At 45.8% G+C, this 25,005-nt stretch overlaps 1 protein-coding gene across 3 annotated transcripts in view; it reads right to left on the bottom strand.

Moving 5' to 3' along the window:
* Positions 1 to 740: 740 nt before the first annotated feature.
* Positions 741 to 25,005, bottom strand: part of LOC117677675 (cell adhesion molecule CEACAM5-like) — a 47,761-nt gene continuing 23,496 nt past the window's right edge. Inside the window, exons 6-12 of one of the 3 annotated variants that reach the window (XM_034438026.3) lie at positions 22,522 to 22,773; positions 14,678 to 14,950; positions 14,019 to 14,279; positions 8,688 to 8,811; positions 6,530 to 6,582; positions 4,552 to 4,580; positions 741 to 2,856 (exon numbers count right to left, since the gene is read on the bottom strand). In XM_034438026.3, the coding sequence (XP_034293917.2) occupies positions 2,734 to 2,856; positions 4,552 to 4,580; positions 6,530 to 6,582; positions 8,688 to 8,811; positions 14,019 to 14,279; positions 14,678 to 14,950; positions 22,522 to 22,773 (1,115 nt within the window). In that variant the 3' untranslated portion in view covers positions 741 to 2,733. The remainder of the gene's footprint in view (positions 2,857 to 4,551; positions 4,581 to 6,529; positions 6,583 to 8,687; positions 8,812 to 14,018; positions 14,280 to 14,677; positions 14,951 to 22,521; positions 22,774 to 25,005) is intronic. The other 2 variants (XM_087876287.1, XM_034438027.3) reach the window with 2 other exon arrangements.

Here is a 25,005-nt window from a genome sequence, read left to right as displayed (position 1 = left end):
CAAGCTCAAGAGAGCACCAAGGACCCCAGAGTCCTCCTCCTCCTCTCCGCAAACCCCACTCCTGTCTAGCACTGATGACGTTACCTAGTTGGGTCATAAAATGTCTGCAGGAAAACATCCAAGCTCAGAGAGCACCAAGGAGCCCACATTTCAACCCTAAATTACAAATATTCTCTTTTATTGCCCTTACCCCCCAATCTACAAGGCAACAAACTGGATGTGAATATTTGTTGGTTTCCCCGCAACAGAGACAGGGGTGGGATTTAGCTGGTTTGGACCGGTTTGGGCGAATCGGATGCTAATTTTACATCTGTTTTGCCGAACCAGTAGTTGCAAGGACTGGCTGACCCCGCTCACCCCTCCCCTCCCGGGAGTCTCCACGCGGCCCGTTTTGGATGACAGGTAAGTGCAGAGGCCACGTGGAGGTTCTGTGAGGGTGAAGAACGGGCCTACCGGAAGTACTAGAAGTTCAGAAATGGGCCCATTTCCGGCCTCCGGAGCCCGGGGGAGGCTGTTTTCGCCCTCCCGGAGGCTCAAAAAATGCCTCCGGAACCTGGGGAAGGCAAAAACGCCCCCACCGCTGTGGTGCAGGAGGCCGACTAGGTCCACCCACCATGGCCACGCCCACCCAGCAACTGGGCAAAGAACCCCTTGCTAAAATGTTCGAATCCCACCCCTGAACAGAGAGCAGTTCTGATTTTTTCTTTTTAAGGGCTGACGATATACAAACTCGCCTCTTCTTTTCCCCTCCGTTTTATTTTTTTATTTAAATTAAAAAAAGATATCCAGACACATCCATCGAAAATCAGCTTCAAACCACGGGGAAACCACCCGTCAAGCCAAACACGACAATTTACATGAGGTCTCTCGATCTTCCTTCTCAGATTCCGCTTCTTCCAGAAAAGATAGGATGGCAGATGATGGTTTCATTTGGAGACCGGGGAAGGTTACATGCGACGTCCTTATTCCCAAAACACTGCGCCATTGTCCTCTTGCTCCAAAGCTTCGTTGTGCGATCACAAGCTGCGCGGCCACACCTGACAATTAATTGTGCGAGGCTCCGGTTGTATGAGATGGTATCGTGCCAGGTAGGGGGAGGCTGGCGGGTTTTATTTTTTTGATCAAAGGAAAGAAACAGGGAAGGGGAAAGGGAGGGGAGCGCTAAACTGCCTATCCTAATGTCGAGCAGTGGATATTTAAAATAAATTTTTCTTCTCTCCTGTTCCAGACCTTAAATGGCCTGCATTTGGAGGCAAGGCAGACCGGTTAATTCTAATACCATGAAGTGGAAGCAAGGCAAACCGTTTAACTGTTAAAGTTGCTTCCCCGCCCCCCTCCCCACCAAAATGAAGAGACACCCTTGGCTAAACACACCTTCTCTCCATGCTTGGATGCCTTCAACGAGGCAGCCTTCCTTTTCTGCCTAGCTCAAGCATTTTTCTGCAGCGGGGGAGTTCATCTGACATTTGGGCCCTGCATTTTTCAATTCTTCTACGCTGGCAGGACATTGAAAAGCTTCTTCTTCTCATCGTAGCTCCGTGCCGTATCCCAAACCGTCCTACCAAGCTGTCGATCTGAAGAGCTGGGACCAGCCCAAAAGAGATGGGACTGCCAAGCTTTTTCCGCAGAAAGTTCATCCAAAGTTCTGGAATTGTCAACAAAGACATTTTCATCTGGTGCTCAAGAGTTATGGAAAACCTCACCGGGGTACTAACTAAATCTCTGTCTGCCTGGGGCTCACTTTTTTCCTTCCTTCCTGCCCAGCAAATGCCAGTTTGCAGGAGAAAAATAAATAAATAAACCTGGGAAAAATTATTTGTCAAACCAGAACCTCATTGCTCCCGTCACTATCTGGCTCCTGATCGTTCTTCGTTTGTTTGTCTCTTCTAATTGGTGTAGCCGATCTGGAGAAAACAAGGAACGGTTCCAGAAGGAAAATCACAATGCCCTTTTGTCGTCACCGCCTCCCACCGTAACCTCCGGGGACAGAGGCCCAACTGATCTACCTATTGATTTAAAAAAAAAAAAATGCCAAGAGATATTTGAGGATTTAGAAGCGGCAGGAATCTATCTGGGGGAAAAAAATCAGCTCCTCTGGCTTCTGAAAAAACAGCAAGTACCAGCAAGCACGTCATATGCTTTTCTGAAGAAACGAGACCTTTTTGTTTTTTTAAAATTATTTTTCACGTGGCAGGAAAAAGCCCAGGAGGGTTAGGAGCCACAGCTGGCTTGCAAACACCAAACTCAAATTGCAAAACAAAACAAAAGAACCGTTTGGCACCACTCAGGAATCGCAGCGAGGATGAGAATGGGAGGGGAAGGCAGAGAACCCAAAATGCAACCTCTTGTTTTGCTTCCTGCCCTGTTTGAGGAGGGGGAATGAAACAGCCTCCCCACTGCCCGCACGGAAGTCTTAACATGATAAAAAATGTACGTGTTGGCTCTCGCACGAGGCTGCCAACCCTTTCATTACATCCTGGAGAGAAACTCCGCTGTTGTTGCTGTTTTGCATCCAACTTGAGAGGCTGGGCGGCATCTGGACAGTAAACGATCATGTGGGAAGAGGTTTCTTGCCCTTCCTTTCTTGGGAGAAGATCATTTTTATCCTCCCTTCTTCCCCATCAAAGCTCGCCACCAGAATCCAGCTGAAAGAGGAAGGAAGCCGAAGGAGGGGGGGGGGGAAGCTCCTGGGTTAAATAACCTCCCCCCCTCCAGACAAAGATCAACCCGCAATCATTTTTTCTTGATTTCAGAATAAATGATACCGCTGTCCAAAGGCCGGGGGGATTTTGAGAGTGGTTGAGAAGCAGTTTTTGTGTTGAAAGCTAGTGTTGAATATTGTATGTCTTCTTCACCCTGTAAAAGAGGAAGGCGGAGGGAAGGGGGAAGAGACGGAGAGATTAGAACACAGGACACAGAACAATAGGAGAAACGGACAACACGCGCTCTCTCTCTCTTTCTCAATCCTCAGGGTGGAAATCTGTGCAAAATTGGCCCCTTCCCTTTGCATCGTCAGCTCTCCACTGAAGGAAGAAACGAGAAACAGGAATAGCAACGGCGACACAACAACATGTGCCTTTGGAGACAGATACCAAACAAGGCATGCAAACGTTAATTCAGCATTTTCACAGCAAACCCCGTTCTTCCCTTCCAAACGGCAAACGATTCGGGAAGCACGAGAAGTCCGTTTTAAAATACGCACACACACAAAAAAATCACAAAAACAAAACCGCATGTAATTTGTCAAGCTGTGATTTAAATACTCATGCGTTTCTATTTTAATTCTTTTTTTGCATCTTGCTCCTGTTTTCTCTAGAGGTTTATATGGTCGTTCTGCTTGGATTCTGCTTATTTAAAGCATCACCACCCCCAAGAGTTGTGCCCAGTTAAAAGGTACTGGAGCACAAAAAGAAAGCGGCAACTCTTCCTGAATTTGTAGAGGCCCAGAAAATTGGCACTACAAATATCTATATACCGTTTCCCCTAAAATAAGACAGCCCCTGATAATAAGCCCGATTGGGCTTTTGAGTGCATGCGCTAAAATAAGCCCCCTCCTGAAAATAACCCCTCCCCGAAAATATTAAAATGCATGTCCAGCCGGTCCCCGCCATTTCCTCTGGTTAGGGTTAGGGAGACAGAGCTGGAAATCAGGTAAGACGGCAAGAGGAGCCCCGTCTTGCTCCACGCGCCCCAAAATAATAAGACCTCCCCGAAAATAAGGCCAAGCACTTATTTCGGGGTTCAAAAAAAAATATAAGACAGGGTCTTATTTTCGGGGAAACACAGTAGTTTCCTAACAGGTTTTTTTCCCCAACAGCTTTGGAAATTCTCTAATTATCTGCAAGGGTTTTATTTGAATCTGGTTTTCTTAAAACTCTTCTTGGCTCTCTGTGGCCAACAACTGACTATATTACAGAAATATTTAACTTACCCAAACTTACCCAAGAGTAAAAAAAAAAAAGGACCCTCTTGATTGTCTCAACTGGGACTATACTTTACTCACCTTGTATTCAGTACTGCTTGGGTTCCTGAGTCTTTAGAATCCGTTAAGGTTATGATGACCCAGGAAATAATTGATATTGATAAAATAATAATAATGATAATAATACAATGCACCTTAGTAGCAACTCCGTCTTCAGAATACAGCAAGTTCTTATTTGGCCTTGGGTTTTTTTAGTTTTCAAATAATCTGGACATATGTACAGGCAGTCACGACTGGCCAGCATGACTCAATGCCAAAGGCGCATAGAACGCTGTTACCTTCCCACCAAAGGTGGTCCCTATTTTTCTACTTGCATTTTTTAACATGCTTTCGAACTGCTAGGTTGGCAGAAGCTGGGACAAGGAACGGGAGCTCACCCCGTTACGCAGCGCTAGGGATTCGAACCCCTGAACTGCCGACCTTTCGATCGACAAGCTCAGCGCCTTAGCGACTGAGCCACCACGTCCCCCTTCTAAAGTTAGACCCTCAACGTTTCCAGTTTTCTAACTCGACCTTCTTTCCACCTTGAAATCTGGACACGATAGAAATGAGAAGGGTTCCATTCTTACCAGTTTGGGCTTGGTATCAGTGGCCTGGTCTGAAATGACAGAGACAGAGACGATAGAGAGAGAGAGAGAGAAAAAAAAAAATCAGGGAACTGGAACAAACACAATTGCATCCATGCCCTTACGAGAGACACACAGAGGCGTGGACTCTGTCTGAAACCACATATGCTGGTGAGGAAGTCCCTCCCGATTTAAGAGATGTGGCAGGGCATGGAGAAAGTACCAAGTTTCTTCTCTCCGTGCCAAGGTCATCTCCAACTAAATTCATTTTTCTCCCCTTAGATCAGAGGTCTTCAAACTTGGCAGCTTTAAGACTTGTGGACTTCAACTGCCAGAATTCTCCAGCCAGCTATGCTGGCTGGAGAATTCTGGCAGTTGAGGTCCACAAGTCTTAAAGCTGCCAAGTCTGAGGACCCCTGCTCTAGATTATTATCTCCAACTAAAGGCCAGGAGAAGGAAGAATGCTAAGATGGTCAAAGTCCCTTCCGGTGGTGTTCTTGAAGGCACTCTAAGATTGGTGGTTTCGGTGTAGAGTTGGGTCATGAAACAAGAAAGTCATCAAGCTCAGAGGGCACCAAGAAGTCCACTGTTCAATCCCAAGCAAACGGATTCACTTCTGTTGAATGGTCCTTCCATTCTTAAAAGAACTTCAGGAAAGCCCAGATGGTGGAAGATCAGCAGAAGTCCATTGTTGATTTGACAAAAGGGACTGGAGAGTTCTAGAATGGGGATCTTCTCACCTCTCCCATGGTTCAACCTACCAATCTTCCCCTTCCTACCTGAGTCCAGGTCCGGACCATCCAAGCCAATGCAGGGGTAGACAACAGAGGTCAACAGCTTCCCACCCCCACATGCCTTCTTCATGCTTGTATCCATGTAGCAGAAGCTCAACGGAGATGAAGAACCATTTCTCCAAATGACCATCCTGCCTAATCTCACCACTTCTGGGGAGCTGTGGGGTTTTATCCCTCCACCCCCCCACGAAATTATCATGTAATATAGCAGCAGAAATCCCAAGTGATTCGGGCTTTGAGGGCAAGTGAGGACAGAAGGAGAACCAAAGATGGACAGATGGGAGAAGAAGAGAGGTGAACCCCAACAAAAGCAGTCGCTTTTTCCAGAAACCAAGATGCCAGGAGTAAAGTCAGAGAAGGATTCTCCCCTTGTAAACAGGAGCCAGAGCAGCTGGGAAAAAGCCCACCCCGTACCTAAAGAGCATGCAGGAAATTCCCAGGATGCATTTGGGCTGTCGATGGAGATACCTACTCTCCTACGCTCTGGCTCTAAAGCAGTACTTCCTCAACCACCGACATTTTAAGACACATGGACTCCAACTCCCAGAATCCCCGTCATGCAGGAATTTCCCCAGGATGCATTAGGGCTGTGGATGGAGAAACCTGTTTTCCTACACTCCAACTCTACAGCAAGGTTTCTCAACCCACCGACATTTTAAGACGCATGGACTCCAACTCCCAGAATCCCCTAGTCATGCAGGAATTTCCCCAGGATGCATTAGGGCTGTGGATGGAGAAACCTGTTTTCCTACACTCCAACTCTACAGCAAGGTTTCTCAACCCACCGACATTTTAAGACGCGTGGACTCCAACTCCCAGAATCCCCTAGTCATGCAGGAATTTCCCCAGGATGCATTAGGGCTGTGGATGGAGACACCTGCTCTCCGGCTCTCAAGCAGTGTTTCTCAACTGCTGGCATTTTAAGAGGTGTGGGACTTCAATTCCCAGAATTCCCCAGCCAGCCAGGCTGGCTGGGGAATTCTGGGAGTTGAAGTCCACACCTCATAAAATGCCAAGGGTTGAGAAACATTGCTCTAAAGAGTGCGGGAAAATCTCCTCCACCTTTTCTCCAGCGTTAGTGAGGCTCCCCTAAATTGTGAGGCGACGTGTTAGTAGCGGGGAGACCGTATCACAAATACAGGCATGCGCCACGCAGATCCCGGCCCGGCCCAAGGGCTGATACTTACTGTGGCCGGGTGCCGAGGGTATGTTTCCATTGGATGCGTGCTGTTCCTTCTTCCTAAATAAACAGCAGACACGTGTGACCCCAAACAAAGTGGGGATCTGTTTCCCGACAACGCCAGACAGTTATTTATAATCCTGCACTACTAACCCCCCAACCCGTTCTTAGAAATTCACCCGGGGTTTCTCTTCCTTGCTGTTTATCTGGCCAGAGTCAGTAGCTTTCATTTTTTTTAAGTTTTCTATTTTTACGGCATCTGTATTTGCAGAGGAAGCTCTGCATGGAAGGAGTCCAAAAAAATAAATAAATCAAGATAATAGTAGTGGGATCGTGATGAAAGACCGATGCTTTGGTATACGGGCATGCCTCTGCCATCTTTGCCAGTTTTATTTATTTATTTATTTATTTAAATTTCTATACCGCCCTACTCCCGAAGGACTCAGGGCGGTGAACAGTCCCAGGATAAAACACATAAATACAAAAAATTTAAAATAGAATAAAAATGAATTAAATAATTTGGCTGAATTTAAAAAAACCCCATAATTTAAAAACGAATTAAAATTTACATTTAAAAAGGGGAGAAGATTTAGGCTTGATGAAATAAAAAAGTCTTAAGCGCACGACGGAAGGTGCGCAGATCCGGGATCCTCCGTATCTCCGGGGGGAGCTCGTTCCAGATCGTAGGTGCCCCCACAGAGAAGGCTCTCCCCCTGGGGGCCGCCAGTCGACATTGTTTGGCCGACGGCACCCGGAGGAGCCCCTCTCTATGGGAGCGTACTTGCTAGTCAGAAGCCACCCAGCAATAAAACCCAGTTAATAGAAGCCATCATTCAATCTTGGTTTCACATGATAACAGCTGCAGCACTCAAAGACTTGGTTCACTCCATGGGAAGACGCTGTAAGGCCGTAATTCATGCTAAAGGTTATCCAGCTAAATATTAACTGACCTGGTGATCATTTTTGCAAAATCTTAGTTTTTTCTACGTGTTTTACTTTTCTTCTTTATACTGTAACTGCTCTTCTAATAGCAAATCCTTCATAAAAGTTATTGCATTACATTCTTGATTAAATTATGTTACTATTGATATATCATTTTAGGGTACTACTCAAAAAAATAAAAAAAGTGTTGTTATTAGCTAGTTTTAGAAAATACAGTTTTCCCAAAAGGTTTCCACAATTTTGGCCACTACTTAACAGAGAAAGGGCATTTTTTTTTTCCAGAGAAATTTCTCTGACATTGGTTTGAGAAATTGGTTTTCAAACATTGGTTTTACAAACCAGTATGTAAGGGCTGGCTGTGAGGGCTGGGAATTCTGGGAGTTGTAGTTACAGTGTGCTGTAACTACAACCCCCAGAATTCCCAGCCCTCACAGCCAGCCCTTACATACTGCATCTGCATGGCATAAGATCAGTGTGAGTAAAACGTTTGGTCGCTATTTCCTTGCTAATACCCCAAATTGCGCCCTCCCTTATATTTCTCCCCTAATTTGACCCTTTTCTCCCCAATTAGGATCTTTCAAATATTATAATTACAAATATATATATATATATATTTAAAAAAAAGATTTATAAATTCTATGCAAACTGCCCTCCTTCCCCAGAAATCCAATGTCTTAATATTTTATAATAGTTAAGACATTAGGAAAGACTCCGGTCTTTCCCGAAGATGAACTGGGACTACAGCTCCCAGTATCCCCAGCCAGCACACCTGTTGGCTCATCCACGGGGATTATAGCTCCACGTACCTGCAAGGCTTCAGAAATTGAAACACGTCCAGCTGAGGTTAGTCTGTTCTTATGGCCCATTGTGCTCCGGTCTATGAGAATTATTAGATTCAGCAATGGGCACTGAATCTAATCCCAGATCTACTGGGATGTGGATACCTGCTCTGTTCCTTAGGGGATCCCATTCTGAATCTAGAGTAAGCCTGGTTAGACCTGGTGTGCCTGCCATTTGCCCCCTTAAGGGCTTCCATAAGGTTGTACCAGGATAGATTCTGATCCAAGGTGAAGAAGGAGGAAAGAAAACAACAATTGGTGAAATTGGTGCCACGAGCCCCTTAGAGTGCAAGTCCAAAGTTAAGTGAAACCAGGCACCCAAGAGGAGGAAGGACCTAGAGAAGTTCGAGAAGATTGGGAACGCCGACTCGGTGGGAGACTTACCAACAGGAAACCTTGGTCCAAATGACATAGACAACGATCACGCAAAGCACCACTCCGGCCACAGAACCGATAGTTGTCCCAGCAATGGCTGCAACCGACATACGGGGCTGTATCGCACTCTCATCTGTCAGAGAAGACATGTGAAGGTTGGAGAGCACATAGCCATGGACATGACTTCTCTATTTTGTTGAGTAAATCAATGGGGGAAGGGCGGGTAGATTTCAGTGGAAGTCCCACTCTGTGCCTGGGACCTTCTGAACACGAAGCTGAGATGGGAATCTAACAGAATAACAGAGTTGGAAGAGATCCTTGGACTGCAAGAATTCTTATCGGTGGCCATGCTGGCAGTGGAATTCTGAGAAGTCCACCTATCCAGAAATGATCAAGGTTGGGAAACACTGCCTTGGTGGGAGAAAGGATAACATAAAAGCTTTGGATGCTAACACAATCCTTGTTGTGGCTCTGTTACCTGAGCCTGTGTCATCGGCAGGAGAGGACTCCGAGAGTGAAGGAGAGGAGTTGGCAAGGCCTCCCTCTCCAGGACCCTCCTCTCTGGCAATGCCTTCGGTGTCCGCTGAAGGGCAAGAGACAGGGCTGGGGCCAAGCATGTCCATGCAGCCACAGATGGACAGTAATGAGGGAGATGAGTCTTGGCTGGATCCTCGGCAGCGTCGCAGAGATAAGCGCGCGCAACAGAAGAAGAGGCGTGCCAGAGATTAAGCTGAGTCGCTGGACCACACCCCACAGGGTATAAAAGGGGGTGAGGTGGCCATTCAGACTCTGTGACGGACAAAACTAACTACTATCGAGTCACATTGCATCTTTGGAAACAACATTATCGGCCTTGGATTTAATTATGGACTGGACTTGACAATTCTTGAACTGTGTGTATCTTGTTTATGAGTAAAGTTCTTGGCAAGCAGCTACTGGGTTGCTGCCAATCCTCTTATCGAAAGAATTGGTTGTCTGCCAGTTTATTTAACTGCCGGCTGTCTGTTTGTGTGCGTGTGTGAGACGGGGACAGAACAACCCTGTACACACACACAAAAATACCCAGCTTGTCACCTCCACTTTCCACACCCGATTTAGCTTCTGAACACTGACACACAAGGAGAAGTTGTGACACTGCAGGAGATAACGTGAGAATGATGGCTTTTGCTATACTTGCTCAAAACAATCCCAGTGAACACTTTGGTGCGGTGGAGAAAGTATTTCCACGACTACTTTATTTAAAAGTTTACTGTCATTCTAGATTCACAAATTCTTATCAATTGGTAGCGCTAAAACAACACAATGGAGATTTCCACGGTGCAAGCGGAAAAGCATTTAATATCTATATGCTATTGAAACTCTCTTTCCTGTTAAGCTTTAACTGGGCATCGCAGGACAAAAACCAAGCTACCTCAAATAAGCTAACTTACAGAATGCATCCAAACTCCGGAACCCGTGACTCTTACGGTATTCACATTTTATAAAATATTTTATAACATTCAATGATCACCAAACAATTTTAATGACAAAATGTGGGAGAAGGAGTGGCAGAACCAAGGGGCGGGTGGAGTCAAAAGAGCAATCAGCCTAGTGTCCCTACGCAGCCACAAATGGACTAATCCAGGGGTCTGCAACCTTAAGCGCTCAAAGAGCCATTTGGACCCGTTTCCCACAGAAAAGAAAACACCGGGAGCCACAAAACCTGAGTGGGCGTGGCCAACTCGATGTCACTCACTTCCACAAGTCACATGACCCCCCCTGGCCACGCCTACCCAGCCGTCATTAGGGCAGAGAACCAGTTGTTAAAAAACACCGGGAACCACAAACCCCTTTTGACATTTCTCTCTCTCCCCCCTCCATTCCCCCCCCTCTGTATCTCTTTATGTCTCTTTCTCTCCCCCTCTCGCTGTATCTCTCTCTCTCTGCCCTGGCCACTTCTCCATCCCCTGCCGTCGCTCTTACCTTCTCAGGCCAGGCGAGGAGTGACTGGGAAGGGAGGGCAAGGGGTGGGGCCAGCCAGTGGTGGGATCACCCGACAGGGAGCCACAGCAGAGGGCCCAAAGAGCTGCATATGGCTCCAGAGCCACAGGTTGCTGACCCCTGGACTAATCTAACTCTTTTGAATTCCTTTGACCCTTATCTGATGCCAAGATAAGGTTAACCTCCATGGCATAGGACCTAGATATCTTTGAGACCGCCTGCTGCTACCGACGGCCTCCCATCGACCTGCTGCTACCGACGGCCTCCTCGGGGTGCCATCAGCCAAACAATGTAGGCTGGTGACCTCCAGGGGGAGGGCCTTCTCTGTGGGGGCACCTACCCTCTGGAAACAGCTGCCCCCAGAGATGAGAAGAATCCAAGACCTCGGTGCCTTCCGCCGTGCCCTTAAAACTTTCTTTTTTCAGCAAGCCGGGCTGGCCTAACACTTTTTAAAAATGTTTTTAATTGTTCTGTCATTGCTTTTAATCATGGGGCCAAACATATATATATATCTTTTTAATTGTATTTTACTGTTTGTAGTTTATGTTTTTACTTTGGCTGTACACCTCCCTGAGTCCTCAGGGAGAAGGGCGGTATATAAATTCGATATAAAATAAAATAAAAATAAAATTGTTAATTAAGAATATTTCTGGGCATACACTTAAAACATCCGTTTAATTGGACCTTCACATCTGGGTCTGATATTTCACACCTGACATATAATACAATACGTCATACAAATATTTCCTGGTCTGATGCTGTGCTGTACAATTCAACAGGAGCTATTTTGCAGAGAAATATATCTCTGAACGTATCACGACTATTCCAGGGATGATCATACATCAGAAGTTCTGTCACGGTTGAAGATATTAAAGAAACTAGTAATGAAATATGTCTGAGAGAATAAATTAGCAGGTCATGTGTTTTCTAGTCTCTTTTAACATTATCCCCACAACAACAATCCTGTGAAGGAAGTTTGACCAAGAGAGAAAATGGCCCAAAGTCACCAAGTATTCAGGTTCAAGGTGGACTTGAAACTTGGTTCTTATCTTAACCCCCATTTGGGCAGGGGATTGGACTAGAAGACCTCCAAGGACCCTTCCAACTCTGTTGTGCTGTTATTAACCAGATTAAAAACCTTGCTGAGCATTTCAAGATCATCCGAGATTGGCTGGGTGCTATCACTCCCCTTGTCTGTTTGTTTGTTTTTTCCCTTGAAAACATTTCGCTTTTCCTCTAAGAACCGAAGAAGCTTCTGGAATGAGAAGCGAAAGGTCCTCAAGGAAAAACGAAGGAAGTCCAGTTGCTTCTTGAAAAAGCACCTTTGGGACAACCATGGACGTGGATGAACTGAGAATAAGACATTCCTTTGTTACCCAGCAGATTGCAAATCCTAGAAAAATATGAAGCAAAGCAAGGAATGGTAGAATCTCCTGCCATGGTTTCCTGCCATGGGCAGAGGGTTGGACTAGATGACCTCCAAGGTCCCTTCCAGCCCAAGGATTCTATGATTCTATCCCCTCCACCACCACCACGTCCACAGTGGCTCCTGATAGCCCAATTCTTAAAGTCACAGCAAGATTGACCAACTCATGGAGAACCCCAAATCCGTATGCAATAGAAGAGGTATTATATGCACCTTAACCCAAAATATACCTTTATCACACCTTCTCAACCAATGTTTTCCCTGACAAACACACCACAAACCACTTATGCATGCTCCAGTTCAGAACATTAGTAACCCACAATGCAAAAATCTATTTGGGGAGAACGTTGCTCCGATATTTTATTCAGCAGCAAAGATAAAAGGCCTTGATGGGTACTCCCGATGACCACAGAGAATCAGCAGGTTAATTTTTCTACATGCGGAGCTTTGTAAATCAAAAACTACCCGACCACAATTTTATTTACTTAGCTTTTCTTATCTGGTTTTCTTTTCTTTAACTAGCATGCCGAGGTTGGCAAAGAGAAGCGAAAAATGCTCATGTCTCCCACTGTTTTGTTCCATTTCTGCATTTGGAATCTCTGACAATTAATTTTTCCTATCAGGGCATTGATTTTCTTTTGTGTGTGTGTGTGTGTGTGTGTGTGTGTGTGTGTGTGTGTTTGCTTGTCCCGTGAATTCATTTTTTTTGGTCAACTGGGAAGGTTTGAAGAACAAAGCATGAAAAGCACCTTATTTGCAATGCAGTGAAGTGTAAAGAACAAAAATCATATATCAACAACACCGCAATAAAGAAATTACATACATTACAGGAGGGGGTTTAGTAGCACCGTTTCCGATGAATGCATTTAAAAAAAAATACTACATATCATTTTTAAAAAGCTTTCTGCCTTTTATTGCATCGAAAATGGTTAGATGGAAAAGGCGCCATCCAATCCTTCCAGATTTTTTTAGCACCAGAGATTATGCTGACGCTCCTGGTACAATACATGGCAGCGATGAAAACATGCTGAACTTAAGGGCAGGAAAAAGATTACGGAGTAAATAAAGCCAAATATAAAATCCATGGCATACCAATATAAAATTAATCCAGTCCTAAAACCTGCTCTTAAATGTAGAGCAGTGTCTCTCAAACTCAGCCACTTTAAGCTGTGTAGACTTTAAATGCCAGAATTCCCCCAGGCAGCCCGCTGGGGAATTCTGGGAGTTGAAGTCCACACTGCTTAAAGTGGCCAAGGTTGAAAAATATTAATTTAGACCAGGGGTTGTCAAACTCGATTTCATTGAGGGCCGCATCAGGGTTGTGTTTGACCTCTGGGGGCCAGGGTGGGTGGGGCTAGCTTGACGTCACTCATGTCGGGGGCGCCTGTGGGGGTCCGAGCGCTCTGCCAGTGAAAACAGAATCCCAAGCTCCGTTTTCAGCTGCAACAGCCTCCTGCAACCCTCTGCCAGTGAAAACGGAACTCGGGAAGGCTGTGGGCAGCCCTCCCCAGCTCCATTTTCACTGGCAGAGGCACCACAGGCTGGTCCTTTGCTGTTTTTGCAGGCTGGATCCAGCCCCCAGGGCCTGGTGTGAGTTTGACACCCCTGGTCTAGACCATATAGAAACATATGACTCCCATCCTCAGACATTTTATTAACAGATTCTCTTTGTTGAGCCCTGGACTTTGCACCAAGAAGTCTGTTCATGCAGATACTTGTACTCAGTTCCTTATAGTGTCATCTGGAATGATAGAGAATATAAACCTGGATTCACACCTCCCTTTGGCATGAGGCTTGTTATACTATCCTACCCAGGATATAATCTCCAGCCTCAAATCATTTGACCCATGAAGAACTCGGAAGAGCCAAAAACTTGGGAGGAACCAGAAAGGATCATGGATGGGTGGTCGATTCCAAAAAACCGGACTTCTCACCTGTCAATTTCACATAGACAGAGGCCGAAGTCGTGTGGGTGGTGAAGGGGTTCATAGCCTGGCAGGTGTAATTGCCTTCATCTTCCCAGTCCTTCAAGTGAACATTGAGCGTGTCCTCCGTCCCATTCTTGACTGTGTTATTGAAGAACCACTCAAACTTGGCCCGAGGCATGGATTCCGCAGAACACTGGAGAACCAATTCAGAACCAAGGGGTTCCTCTATGGTTCCTGTCCGGTTCAGCTGAGCAGACCTGGGCCCGTCTAGAAAGGAAAGGAGGTAGAATCAGGGCAAAGGGGTGGAAGAGAAGAAGGCCCAGCTGGTAAGCAGGAGGAACATACCCCACCCCACAAATCAGCAAAGTTATTAGGGCAACTGTTGGGTTCAGGAATGGGGCTTATCATGGTTCCAACATAAATTTTGGTGGCGGGATTTCATCTCAGCATCCGAGAAGATTGCCTCGAGTCTCTGCAGAGGTCCTTCCCTCCTTTGGAAGGTCTTCTTCAGCTGTCTTCCAAGAAGGTTTGGAGGAAGAGGGCTCATCTCTTGTCAACTAAGAATCCCCGTATTTTTCATTTTGGAGATGGGAAAGAAAACTCTAGTAGCCATATCTTCACCATGAAGCAGGAAGAAAGGCCCCGTCAAAGGGGAGATTACTTACATGCCAGTGTAAGTATACTGGGGTCGCTTGTGGCGGCGCCGAGAAGGTGCTTGGCCGTACAAGTATAGGTCCCTGCATCTGGTTCTTGGAATTTGCGCAGTGTGAGGGTTCGGTTTTCATGGTCAAATTCTACATTTGTTGGGAAAGGTTTACTGTCCTTGGACCAGGTGACTTTGACCGTGGAACTACTGGAGGTGCTACAATTCAGCGTGAAACGTGTGTTCTCAGCCACAAGAGAGTTTGAAGGCCACAGGATTGGCTTTGAGAGTTTTTCTGCACACAAAACACAACAAGGGTCATCGACTGAGTACTTACAGCTTCTGGTACTTGGCTTGTCCAGCAAGGTAGGTCACCATCTAGGATCTCCAGAGTTGGGAAGTTTTGAGAGCTCTCCTCTGTTTGGAGAAGCTTACAAAGACTCAGGTGCTTCAAACAACAACAACAACAACAAGAACAACAGTGGGTGTGTTATCTTACCCCCTTCCCCTTCACGCCAACGTGGCCAATGGACCAAATCAGGGAGACGGGTAGCACCAACAACTTTCTGCTAAGAAGTTCCTGCAAGAATCCTAGATTTGAGTCCATGAGCATACCATGCGCCAGGAAGACCCTGGATTGGGTTGGGTTGAGAATGGCTCATGCTGCCCGCTTTGAATCCAACAATTAAGTGGAATCATTTATCATGAGCTTTCAGAAAATGGAATTTTAATGGTTTCTTTCCTTCTCTTTGATTGAACGAGCTGGGCATTCTCTCTTATACTGGTTCAGAGAGGCTGGTTCCTTTTCTTGATAAGGACACAGAGAGCCAAGGATTGAAGGAAGGCGTTGGACATTCCCTCCTCCCCATCCCCTATTTTAACGTGAAGCAGGACACGGAGGAGCGGAGGGCAGAAAAGGGTGGGCTTCCTTCTGAGCAGATCTACTTCTGGACTTGCCATTCTTGGGGGCCCAGCTGGCCCCAACTTTGCAAGAGGAGATAAAACTGGCAAAGACAGTTGAACATTCTTCCTGATCTCTAAACTTGCTTCATTGGCAGGTTAGTGGCCACGGGCGTCCAGATGGTGGCAGCAGGCAAAACTGGGGGTGGGAGCAGTGGTTGGTTTCTATCGGTTCGCCACAGTTCGGGCGAACTGGTAGCAGTGCTGGCAGGAGGCTCCGCCCACCTGCCTGGACGCCATCACGGATGCTCTGTGCAGAAGCACCGCACGCAAGCGGAACAAGCGCACACGCGCCCGCTCACAGTTCCAAACCGGTAGCGAAGGTAAGTGAAACTCACTACTGGGTGGAAGATGAGGGAAAGCACCCCCCCTTTTGGGATTTGGACGACTACTAGAAGAGTTCTCACAAAATGGCTGCCGCTGCTCGTTGCAAAACCCCCATCAATCCGAAAGGAAACAAATGAGGTCTGCTGCTTCCTACGTTTTAAAATCCCAATTGACCTCTCAACTTTGAAATTTTGAGCCCAAAAGTTCTGTTGCTAAGCGGGACATTTGTTAAGTGAGTTTGGCCCCATTTTTACAACTTTTCTCGCCGCAGCCGTGAAGTGAATCTTGACTTTACTTGCCAGAAGGCTAAAAGAGGGGTATCACGTCATTCCAGGAGGCTGCCCTAAATAAGAATCATTTGCCAAGGGTCTGAATTTTGATCTCGTGACCGTGGGAATACTGCAACGGTCATAAGTGCGAAAAAGGGCCATAATTCTTTCCTGGCCACAACTCTTAAGTGAATCATTACAGTTGCCAAGTTAGCAACACAATTATTAAGTGAACCTGACTTTGTCAGAAGGTCGCAAAAAGTGGTCGTATGACCCCGGGGTTATTGCAACCGTCATAAATGACCGTCAACTATTGCAATGCTCTCTACATGGGGCTCCCCTTGAGGAGCACCCGGAGGCTCCAACTGGTCCAGAATGCAGCCGTGCGGGTGGTGACAGGAGCGACGTGGTGCTCCCATGTGACCCCCCTCCTGCGCGAGCTGCACTGGCTCCCAGTGGTCTTCCGGGTGCGCTTCAAGGTTTTGGTTACCACCTTTAGAGCGCTCCATGGCTCAGGACCAGGGTACTTACGAGACCGCCTTCTGCCACCAGTAGCCTCTCACCGACCAGTTCGCTCCCATAGCGAGGGGCTCCTCAGGGTGCCGTCGGCCAAACAATGCCGACTGGCGGCCCCCAGGGGGAGAGCCTTCTCTGTGGGGGCACCTGCCATCTGGAACGAGCTCCCCCCCGGAGATACGGAGGATCCAAGACTTACGCATCTTCCGCTGCGCCCTAAAAACGTTTTTATTCCAACAGGCTGGTCTGGCCTAACTCTCCCTTTTAAATTGGGTTTTAAATGTTTTTAGAGAAATTGGATGTCTTAAATTAGTTTTTTGAGCCCAAATTATTCAATCTATTTTTAATAGTTTTTAACTTTTGTATGTTCTTTGTATTTTTATCTTGGCTATTCACCGCCCTGAGTCCTCCGGGAGTAGGGCGGTATACAAATATGATAAATAAATAAATAAATAAATAAATAAATAAATAAATAAATAAATAAATAAATAAATGCGAAGCATCTGAATTTTGAGCATGTGGCCATGGGCCACAAGTCACTTTTTTCAGGGCTCTTGTAGCTTTGAAAATGAACTGTTGTAAGTGGAGGACTACCTACTGTGTGTTTCTCGGTAGTCTCCTTGAGAAAAAACTGGGCTGTATCCCAAAATCCATGCATTGATTGATGCCCAATGAAGCTGACCAACTTAACCTCCAATCTATTGATTCAGAACACACAGCCACTCCACCGAGCTTTAAAGGCAGTCCTCTATTTACGACCAAAAATTGGGATCAAAATTTCTTTTGCTAAGCAAAAGAAAATGAGCGAGCTCTCCGATACTGACTGACTTTTTCAGTCTTAAGATTTTAGACTGCACGTTTTATGGAGAATTTTAAAAGCCCAAGAGAAAGTTTTTTAAAGAAGAAATACTAGCTTATTCTCTTTTCCTACGTCCTACTTTCTAACTTTTACTGGGTGTTTCATTTGTTTAGAAAAAGGATCCAGAGATTATTTTGCTGCGGGGAAGAGACAATGGAAGACATAAATAATAATTACGCAGCTCTTGTTTTCTTGAAGAGCTGAACGCATTCAAAACAATCATAAAAGAAAGGAAGAATGAGAGAAAGAAAAGCAATACATAACAACCTACGGATATTATTATTCACGGGGGGAAAAAATCCTCTTTTTACAAAATTTCCCTGCACGGAAGACACATACAGGAATTTTCTCAAACAGCAGCTATATTTTCAGCACACGCATCGGTCTTCTTTCTCTCTCTCTTTTTTTAAAATAACAATTCTAGTTAGCATTGGCATCATTTCATAAACTAAGGATGAGATGGTTCCTGTGATCAGTGCAGTATATTGCCAACATGGACTTCTGCCAACATAAAAGGGCATAATATCAGATTTTTTTTTAAAAAAAGAAGAGTAATTAAACACAATGGCTTCCATCCAGACATGTCTGCATTAGCCAGGATGTTCCCTGGTGGCTCTAGAAACCATCACACTGTCTCATATTTTAGTAATTGAATTTCATGAGTCCAATGAAGGGGAAAAAAAACCCCAAGAAAACAAAATACAGATATATAAATTGCAGCATTGGCTACAATATTATTCAGGATGCCTTATTTTGCTGGTATCAATGGTGGGATTTAAATAATTTAACAACCGGTTCTCTGGCTCGGTAGGTGTGGCCCGGTGGTCATGTGACTGGGTGGGTGTGGCCAACTCAACGTCACTCATCACACCCAGACCCGCCTCCAGGCCACTCGCCTCAAAGGCAGAGGTGGGATTCAGCAATTCTGACCGGTTCGGACTAATCCCACCACTGGCTGGCCCCGCCCATTTTATGGGCCGTTTTCCGGCCGTTTTTCATGCTGAAAAACAGCCCAAAAATGGCCAAAAAAGGGTAGAAAAACACCCCCAAAACAGCTGATAAAACCCCAAAAAATGGCCCCAAAACCGGGCAAAAAATGGGTGGGGGCAGGGCCAGTCAGGGGTGGGATTGTGCGGTTCGCCGAACTGGGCAGAATTTTAACAACCGGTTTGCCCAAACTGGTCCGAACCGGCTGAATCCCACCTCTGGCTGGTATGTATGTCCGGGTGTTGAAATTATGATACTGGGGAAAATCACGCCACCACCCCACCCCGAATAGCCATGTTAGGAACACTGGGATGGTCTGGGGTGAGACACAAATGAAAGGGTGCATCAGGTCAGCCTCAAAGCAAAGAAAGATGCCAGGAAATAAAAAGAGCACCCAAACCCTTGGAGGAATCATCTTTAGATATTATCGCTCTCATTAGCTTCTTCCCTTCGGTCTAATTTGCTGTTTAGCTTCTCTTGCCAAGAAATAATCTCACAATGGTACAAAGTCCTAGAAGGCACGTTATAAGATCACCAGGGACAATAGAAAGCACCAAGCATCGGTCTGGTGAAAACCTCCCGAAGGCTGGTGGGAACCAGAATCTGATTCCGCAGGAAAAAAATGTTTCTAGGACTTTGTGGTCCATTACCGCAAGGCCTGTTTATCATTATTGAAGGTGCTTGTACAAAGGCAGGACTGACAGATAGTTTCTTCTCTATTTTCAGAGAAGCTCTATCTGGCTTCCCCGTTGCTCTATATAGCCTTCCATCTCTATTCCAAAGCAGCTTCGCATTTGATTTCTAATATCTTTTCTTGCAATAAACGTAAAGGTAAAGGTTCCCCTCGTACATATGTGCTAGTCGTTCCGGACTCTAGCGGGCAGTGCTCATCTCCGTTTCAAAGCCGAAGAGCCAGCGCTGTCCGAAGACGTCTCCGGGGTCATGTGGCCGGCATGATTCAACGCCAAAGGCGCACGGAAGGCTGTTATCTTCCCACCAAAGGTGGTCCCTATTTTTCTACTTCCTTTTTTTAAAAAAAAGTGCTTTCGAACTGCTAGGTTGGCAGAAGCTGGGGCAAGGAACGGGAGCTCACCCCATTACGCGGCACTAGGGATTCGAACCGCTGAACTGCCGACCTTTCGATCGACAAGCTCAGCGTCTTAGCCACTGAGCCACCATGTCCCTTTTCTTCCAATAGTAACTCCATATCTACAGTAATTTTGGGTTTTGCTGGTTAAAAAAAAAAGCCCACAATCATTTTGCATGGTTTCCTTCATGGCCTTCTACTGTTCGAGATTTTTCAAGCACATTCAGATGTAGGATCAAACTGCCTGATCTGGAGACCTCTCTTATTATCTTCATCCAATTCCACATTTCTAGCAATGTCTGGTTTATCAGCTCTCCTCAGTGTTTCTTCTGGGTGGGAATTCATATGGTGGAACATCTACCAGCTAAGTAGAATTTAGCAGAACTTCCGAGTTGGAAGGGACCTTGGAGGTCTTCTAGTCCAACCTCCTGTTCAAGGAGGAGATCCTATACCATTTCAGACAAATGGCTATCTAATCTCATCTTGAAAACCTCAACATCTGGAGGCAAGTCATTCCATTGATTAACTGTTCTCACTGACAGGAAATTTCTCCTTAGATCTAGGTTGGTTTTCTCTCCTTGGTTAGTTTCCATCCGTTGCTTCTTGTCCTGCCTTCAGGCCAGTGGTGGGTCACTGAACCGGTTCTCCCCCCCGCCCTCCCCCTCCCCACCCCCGTTATTCTTACCTTTTATTTGGCCCCAGCCCCAATCTATTGCTGCCTCCTGAGTCCCAGCTGATGACTAGAGGGAAAAAAACTGTTTAAACTCTTGGCGCTGGGCTTCAAAGGGCCGCCCTACAGCTGATCAGTGTTAAAAGCAAACAAATGAGTCGGGTCGTAAGTGCGAGGACTGGTCATAAGTGCGAGGACCTTCCAGAAAGGACTCTGACCAGCTAGCCACGCCCACCTAGTCACATGACCTCCAAGCCACACCCACAAAATAAGCCACGCCCACAGAACCGGTAGTAAAAAAATTTAGAACCCACCCCTGCTTCAGGCGCTTTGGAGAAGAGGTTGACTATTAATGTGAAGTTACTCTACTAAAGCTTAACTGCCGTTAACATAACCTTATTACCAGGGGAGAGCTTCAAAAATTTTAGCAAGGGGTACTCTGCCTGGTTGCTGGGTGGGTGTGGACATGGTGGACATGGCCTCGTCGGCCTCCTGCACCATGGCGGGTGGTGCATTTTTGCCCTCCCCGGACTCCGGAGGCTTTCCTCGAGCCTCCGGTAGGGCAAAAACGGTAGGGTGAAAACGGCCTCCCCAGGCTCCAGAGGCCCTCTGGAGGCTGGAAACGGGCTCGTTCCTAAACTTCTGTTTGGGGATTGTTATGTGTGTTGGACCTGGTCTTTGGGTGTTAAGTGAATTCCGCTGTATGGGTATACTGTGTATACACGTACAATGACAATAAAGTTATTATTATTATTATTCTGGTAGGCCCATTTTTCGCCCTCCCCGAGCCTTCGTGTGCGCCCTGCACTTACCTGCATCCAAAACAGGCTGCATGGGGACTCCTGGGAGGGGCAGGGTAGGCGGGGCCAGCCAGAAGTGGGATTTGGGGGTTCTCCGAACTGCACAGAATCTTAGCTAGAGGTTCTCTCGAACCCCAGCAGCCCACCCCTGCTTATTCCCCCACGACAGTAATTTTGAAATGGATAAAAACTAATTCATATACATGTCTTTTCGGAAGAGCATCTTACCTTCATTCATTCTTTCGAGGACATTCGAGAACTAAGACTAATAGGAAAGGAATGATCAGACAACTTTCAACCTTCAGAATTATTCTGTTTTATTACAGATAAAACTTTCTAAAGAAGAACATCCCCAAAGCGATGAGACTTTCTAAGGTGGTGGGTGTTTACTGTTAAGTTAATATTGGAAAATAGCAACGATAAAATTAGACATTTTCTCCGTAAGAGAAAGGAACAGTTGGGAAAAGGAAGAAGATACCACATGATAATTAGGGCATCTTTTGGAAACTTCACAAATGGTTTTCTAAACTTCAGTTCTCTCAATATAGTTTAAGGATGACCAAAAGGACAAAAAAAGAAGAGAGATCACAACACTACTGTATATACTTTGACATAAATGGAACAATATCGGAGAATTTTGAAGATGGAGATGGAGACAAGTGAATTTCTAATATGCATCGTACAAGCTTCCCAATTATCAACTTAAGAAAGAACGACAGCAAAAGAGGGTGAACTCCAAACCTTTGAAGGAAACAGTAAACAGTTGCATCAAAACTGAAATCCAGTTACAGGACACAAGAATGTATCTTAGGAAGAACAGTCACAAACACAAACCATGCAAGGAGTTGGCTAAAGCAACGAGATTTCGTGAGGGAAAAAGAAACCCCAATGAAAAGTGGTGCTCCAGTGTTGACTTTTGAAGATTTCGTCGTGAGGCAGACAGTTTAAATCCAACCCAGTCACGCGGGATCATTTGGGGACAAAACCCCTGTCAACACACCCAAAACAGTCGTAGATGGAGGAGGAGGAGCTGTCAAGGAAACAAGAATACCCAAACAGGTACAATAAATAGAATGGAACGCGAAAAAGAGACCTTGGGACTGGATCTGGATGATTCCAGGCAAGTCCCATGGAGATAGGAAATACAGAATAACAGAGTTGGAAGGGATCTTGGAGGACTTCTAGTCCAACCCCCTGCTCAGGCAGAAGATCCTATGCCATTCTGGACCAATAGCTGTCAAATCTCCCATCGATCTCCAGTGATGGAGCATCCACAACTTCTGGAGGCAAGTCGTTCATATATATAAATTACTAGCCTCAGAAAAGCTCAACCCAGTTAAGAGACGTCATTTATGGAGACCAGAAGTCCATACAACCATGAATATACTCACCCAGGACACAGATTGGCTGGACTTTAGACTGGGAGAGTTTGGTCTCGTTGTTGGAGGCCTCACATGTATAGGTCCCATTGTTGGCAGAAGACAAGCGAAAGAGCTGATAGATCCCCCCTGAATGGGTAGAGTTCTTGAAGGACCATGTATAGTTGGCGGGTGGGTTGGAGTCAGCTTGGCAGGAGAGGGTGATATTGGAGCCTTCTGCATAAAACTGCCCACTGGGGCTGATGACTGGGGCATCAGGCCCATCTGGAGCAAATATAGGAGAGTTACAGGTTGAAGAAGGCCAGGGAACTTGGGGGAGGAGAATTTTCAGAATGTCACGTTCGATCTTCGGCTGAAGAGGTTGTAGGAAAAAAAATGCTTTTAAAAGCCTCTGACGATCCCAGCTGAGTTGCCTGATCGTCAGAGGCTTTTAAAAGCATTTTTTAAACAACCTCTAAACAACCTTAAACAACAGCCGAAGAGGTTGTAGAAAAAATGCTTTTAAAAATAATTAAAAAAAAAAGTTGTCCTAGCCCACCCAGTCACATTACCCCACCACCACCAAGCCACGCCCACAGAACCGGTAGTAACAAATTTTACATTTCACCACTGCGTCTAATGTACACAGTTTAACATTCTCACGGTACCCAGAGACCAGTGGTGAAATCAAATTTTTTTTTACTACCGGTTCTGTGGGTGTGGCTTCATGGGCGTGGTGTGGCTTGGTGAGCGTAGCTTGGTGGGCATGGCAGGGTAAGGATACTGCAAAATCCCCATTCCCACCCCACGCTGGGGCCAGCCAGAGGTGGTATTTGCCGGTTCTCCGAAACGGCTCAAAATTTCCACTACCGGTTCTCCGAACTGCTCAAAATTTCCGCTACTGGTTCTCCAGAACCTGTCAGAACCTGCTGGATTTTACCCCTGCCAGGGACTGTCCTTTGGGGTACCCTGGCCAGACAGAGAAGCAAAACAGGAAAGCTATCATGGACAGCTAAGCCAGCTAGAAGGAGTGGGGGGTGGGGTGGGGTTCCAATTCCCGTTTTACGTCATGCTAGTTTCATCAGCCTGATGTTCCTTTCTCAAGTTACAGGTGGCCTGTAAGCCAACCCCCTATCTCCCCACAGAAAGCCTTAAACTGCGTTTCGAGAATAATAAGCCCGGGTGGGGCATTGAAGAAACTGGAAAACAAAACTGCCTTTTAAATATGCAGAAGAAGTAATTACTTCTTCTGTTTCTTTGGGTGTGGGCTGTAAGCAGCGGTTTGCAAAAGGGACTCTGCAAACTGTAAAACAAAAAGAAATCGGGTTCCCCCCCCACCCGCTAAAATAACATTTTGGCAAGGAAGCTACGTATTTCATGTAGCAGGTAGAAGTAATATACAGGAAGTTGCAAAAGGTGTACAGAATGCCTCACAGTGCTGTAAAGGGTGGCTTGCTTATAGCAAGGACTCATATTTCGTCAATTGATGACATCTCTACTTCAAGGAAAAAAAATCCCCCTTGAAGAGAGATTGTGTTGTGCAGTGAAGGAATAATTGATGGAACATGTTATTCTCTATGGCTGTACCGTGTTTCCCTGAAAATAAGACCCTGTCTCGTATTTTTTTGAACCCCGAAATAAGCACATGGCCTTATTTTCGGGGAGGTATTATGATTTTGGGACACCTGGAGGAAACCAGAGGAAATGGCGGGGACCGGCTGCACGTGCGTTTAAATATTTTCAGGGAGGGCTTATTTTAGTGCATGCGCTCAAAAGCCCGATTGGGCTTATTATCAGGGGATGTCTTGTTTTCGGGGTAGATGAAGGCAGGGTCAAATGTATCATCAGTTTGGAATCATTACGCTCCCACAAATTATTTGCCTCAACCATCTGTGGAACAGATTCCTGTGTATAGGTAGCATGTAAGAAACTCAAAGGGCTTCGAACTCAACTCCTGTTCCTGGTTACATGTCCTGACAATTGTCATCTCGTCACTGACTTGTGTCACCAGGAATTATAATTTCCACTCTGGGCTAAATATCCTGCTCGTTCTGATTTGCTTTAATCACCAAATGTTATTATTGGATCAATCTGATTTTATTTCCTTGACCGCAGGACTACCTGTATTAACTCTAACCCTTTTGAGATAGTTTAGAATAACTATGTTCCCCCCCCTCTTATCTTAAGTAATTGTTTTATTTGCTGATCTATGATGGGGGAAAAAAAGTTTTGATTGATTGATTCTGATTGATTGGACTGACTGATCACTCTCTACTTAAGGATTTTAAGGAGTTTTTGCCCAGGCTGCTGGAGAGATTCCAAACTGCCCATACAGATGGTGAGTTTCATACTAGGCTGATGCCTGGATTGTCTCCGTTTCACCCAGATCCTTGAGGTTCAAGGGAGACGGTTGTCCCAGGGATTTTTTGAGTTTCCCACAAACAAGCTGTGTCCTCCTCCATTCAACCTACAACTGGCAGGTGACTCTTAACGCTTGCTCAGGATTTGTGTTTGCAA

Source organism: Pantherophis guttatus, chromosome 10, assembly GCF_059756535.1.
Source record: "Pantherophis guttatus breed Tessera chromosome 10, ASM5975653v1, whole genome shotgun sequence".
Classification (NCBI taxonomy): domain Eukaryota; kingdom Metazoa; phylum Chordata; class Lepidosauria; order Squamata; family Colubridae; genus Pantherophis; species Pantherophis guttatus.
This window is presented reverse-complemented; position numbering and strand designations above follow the sequence as displayed.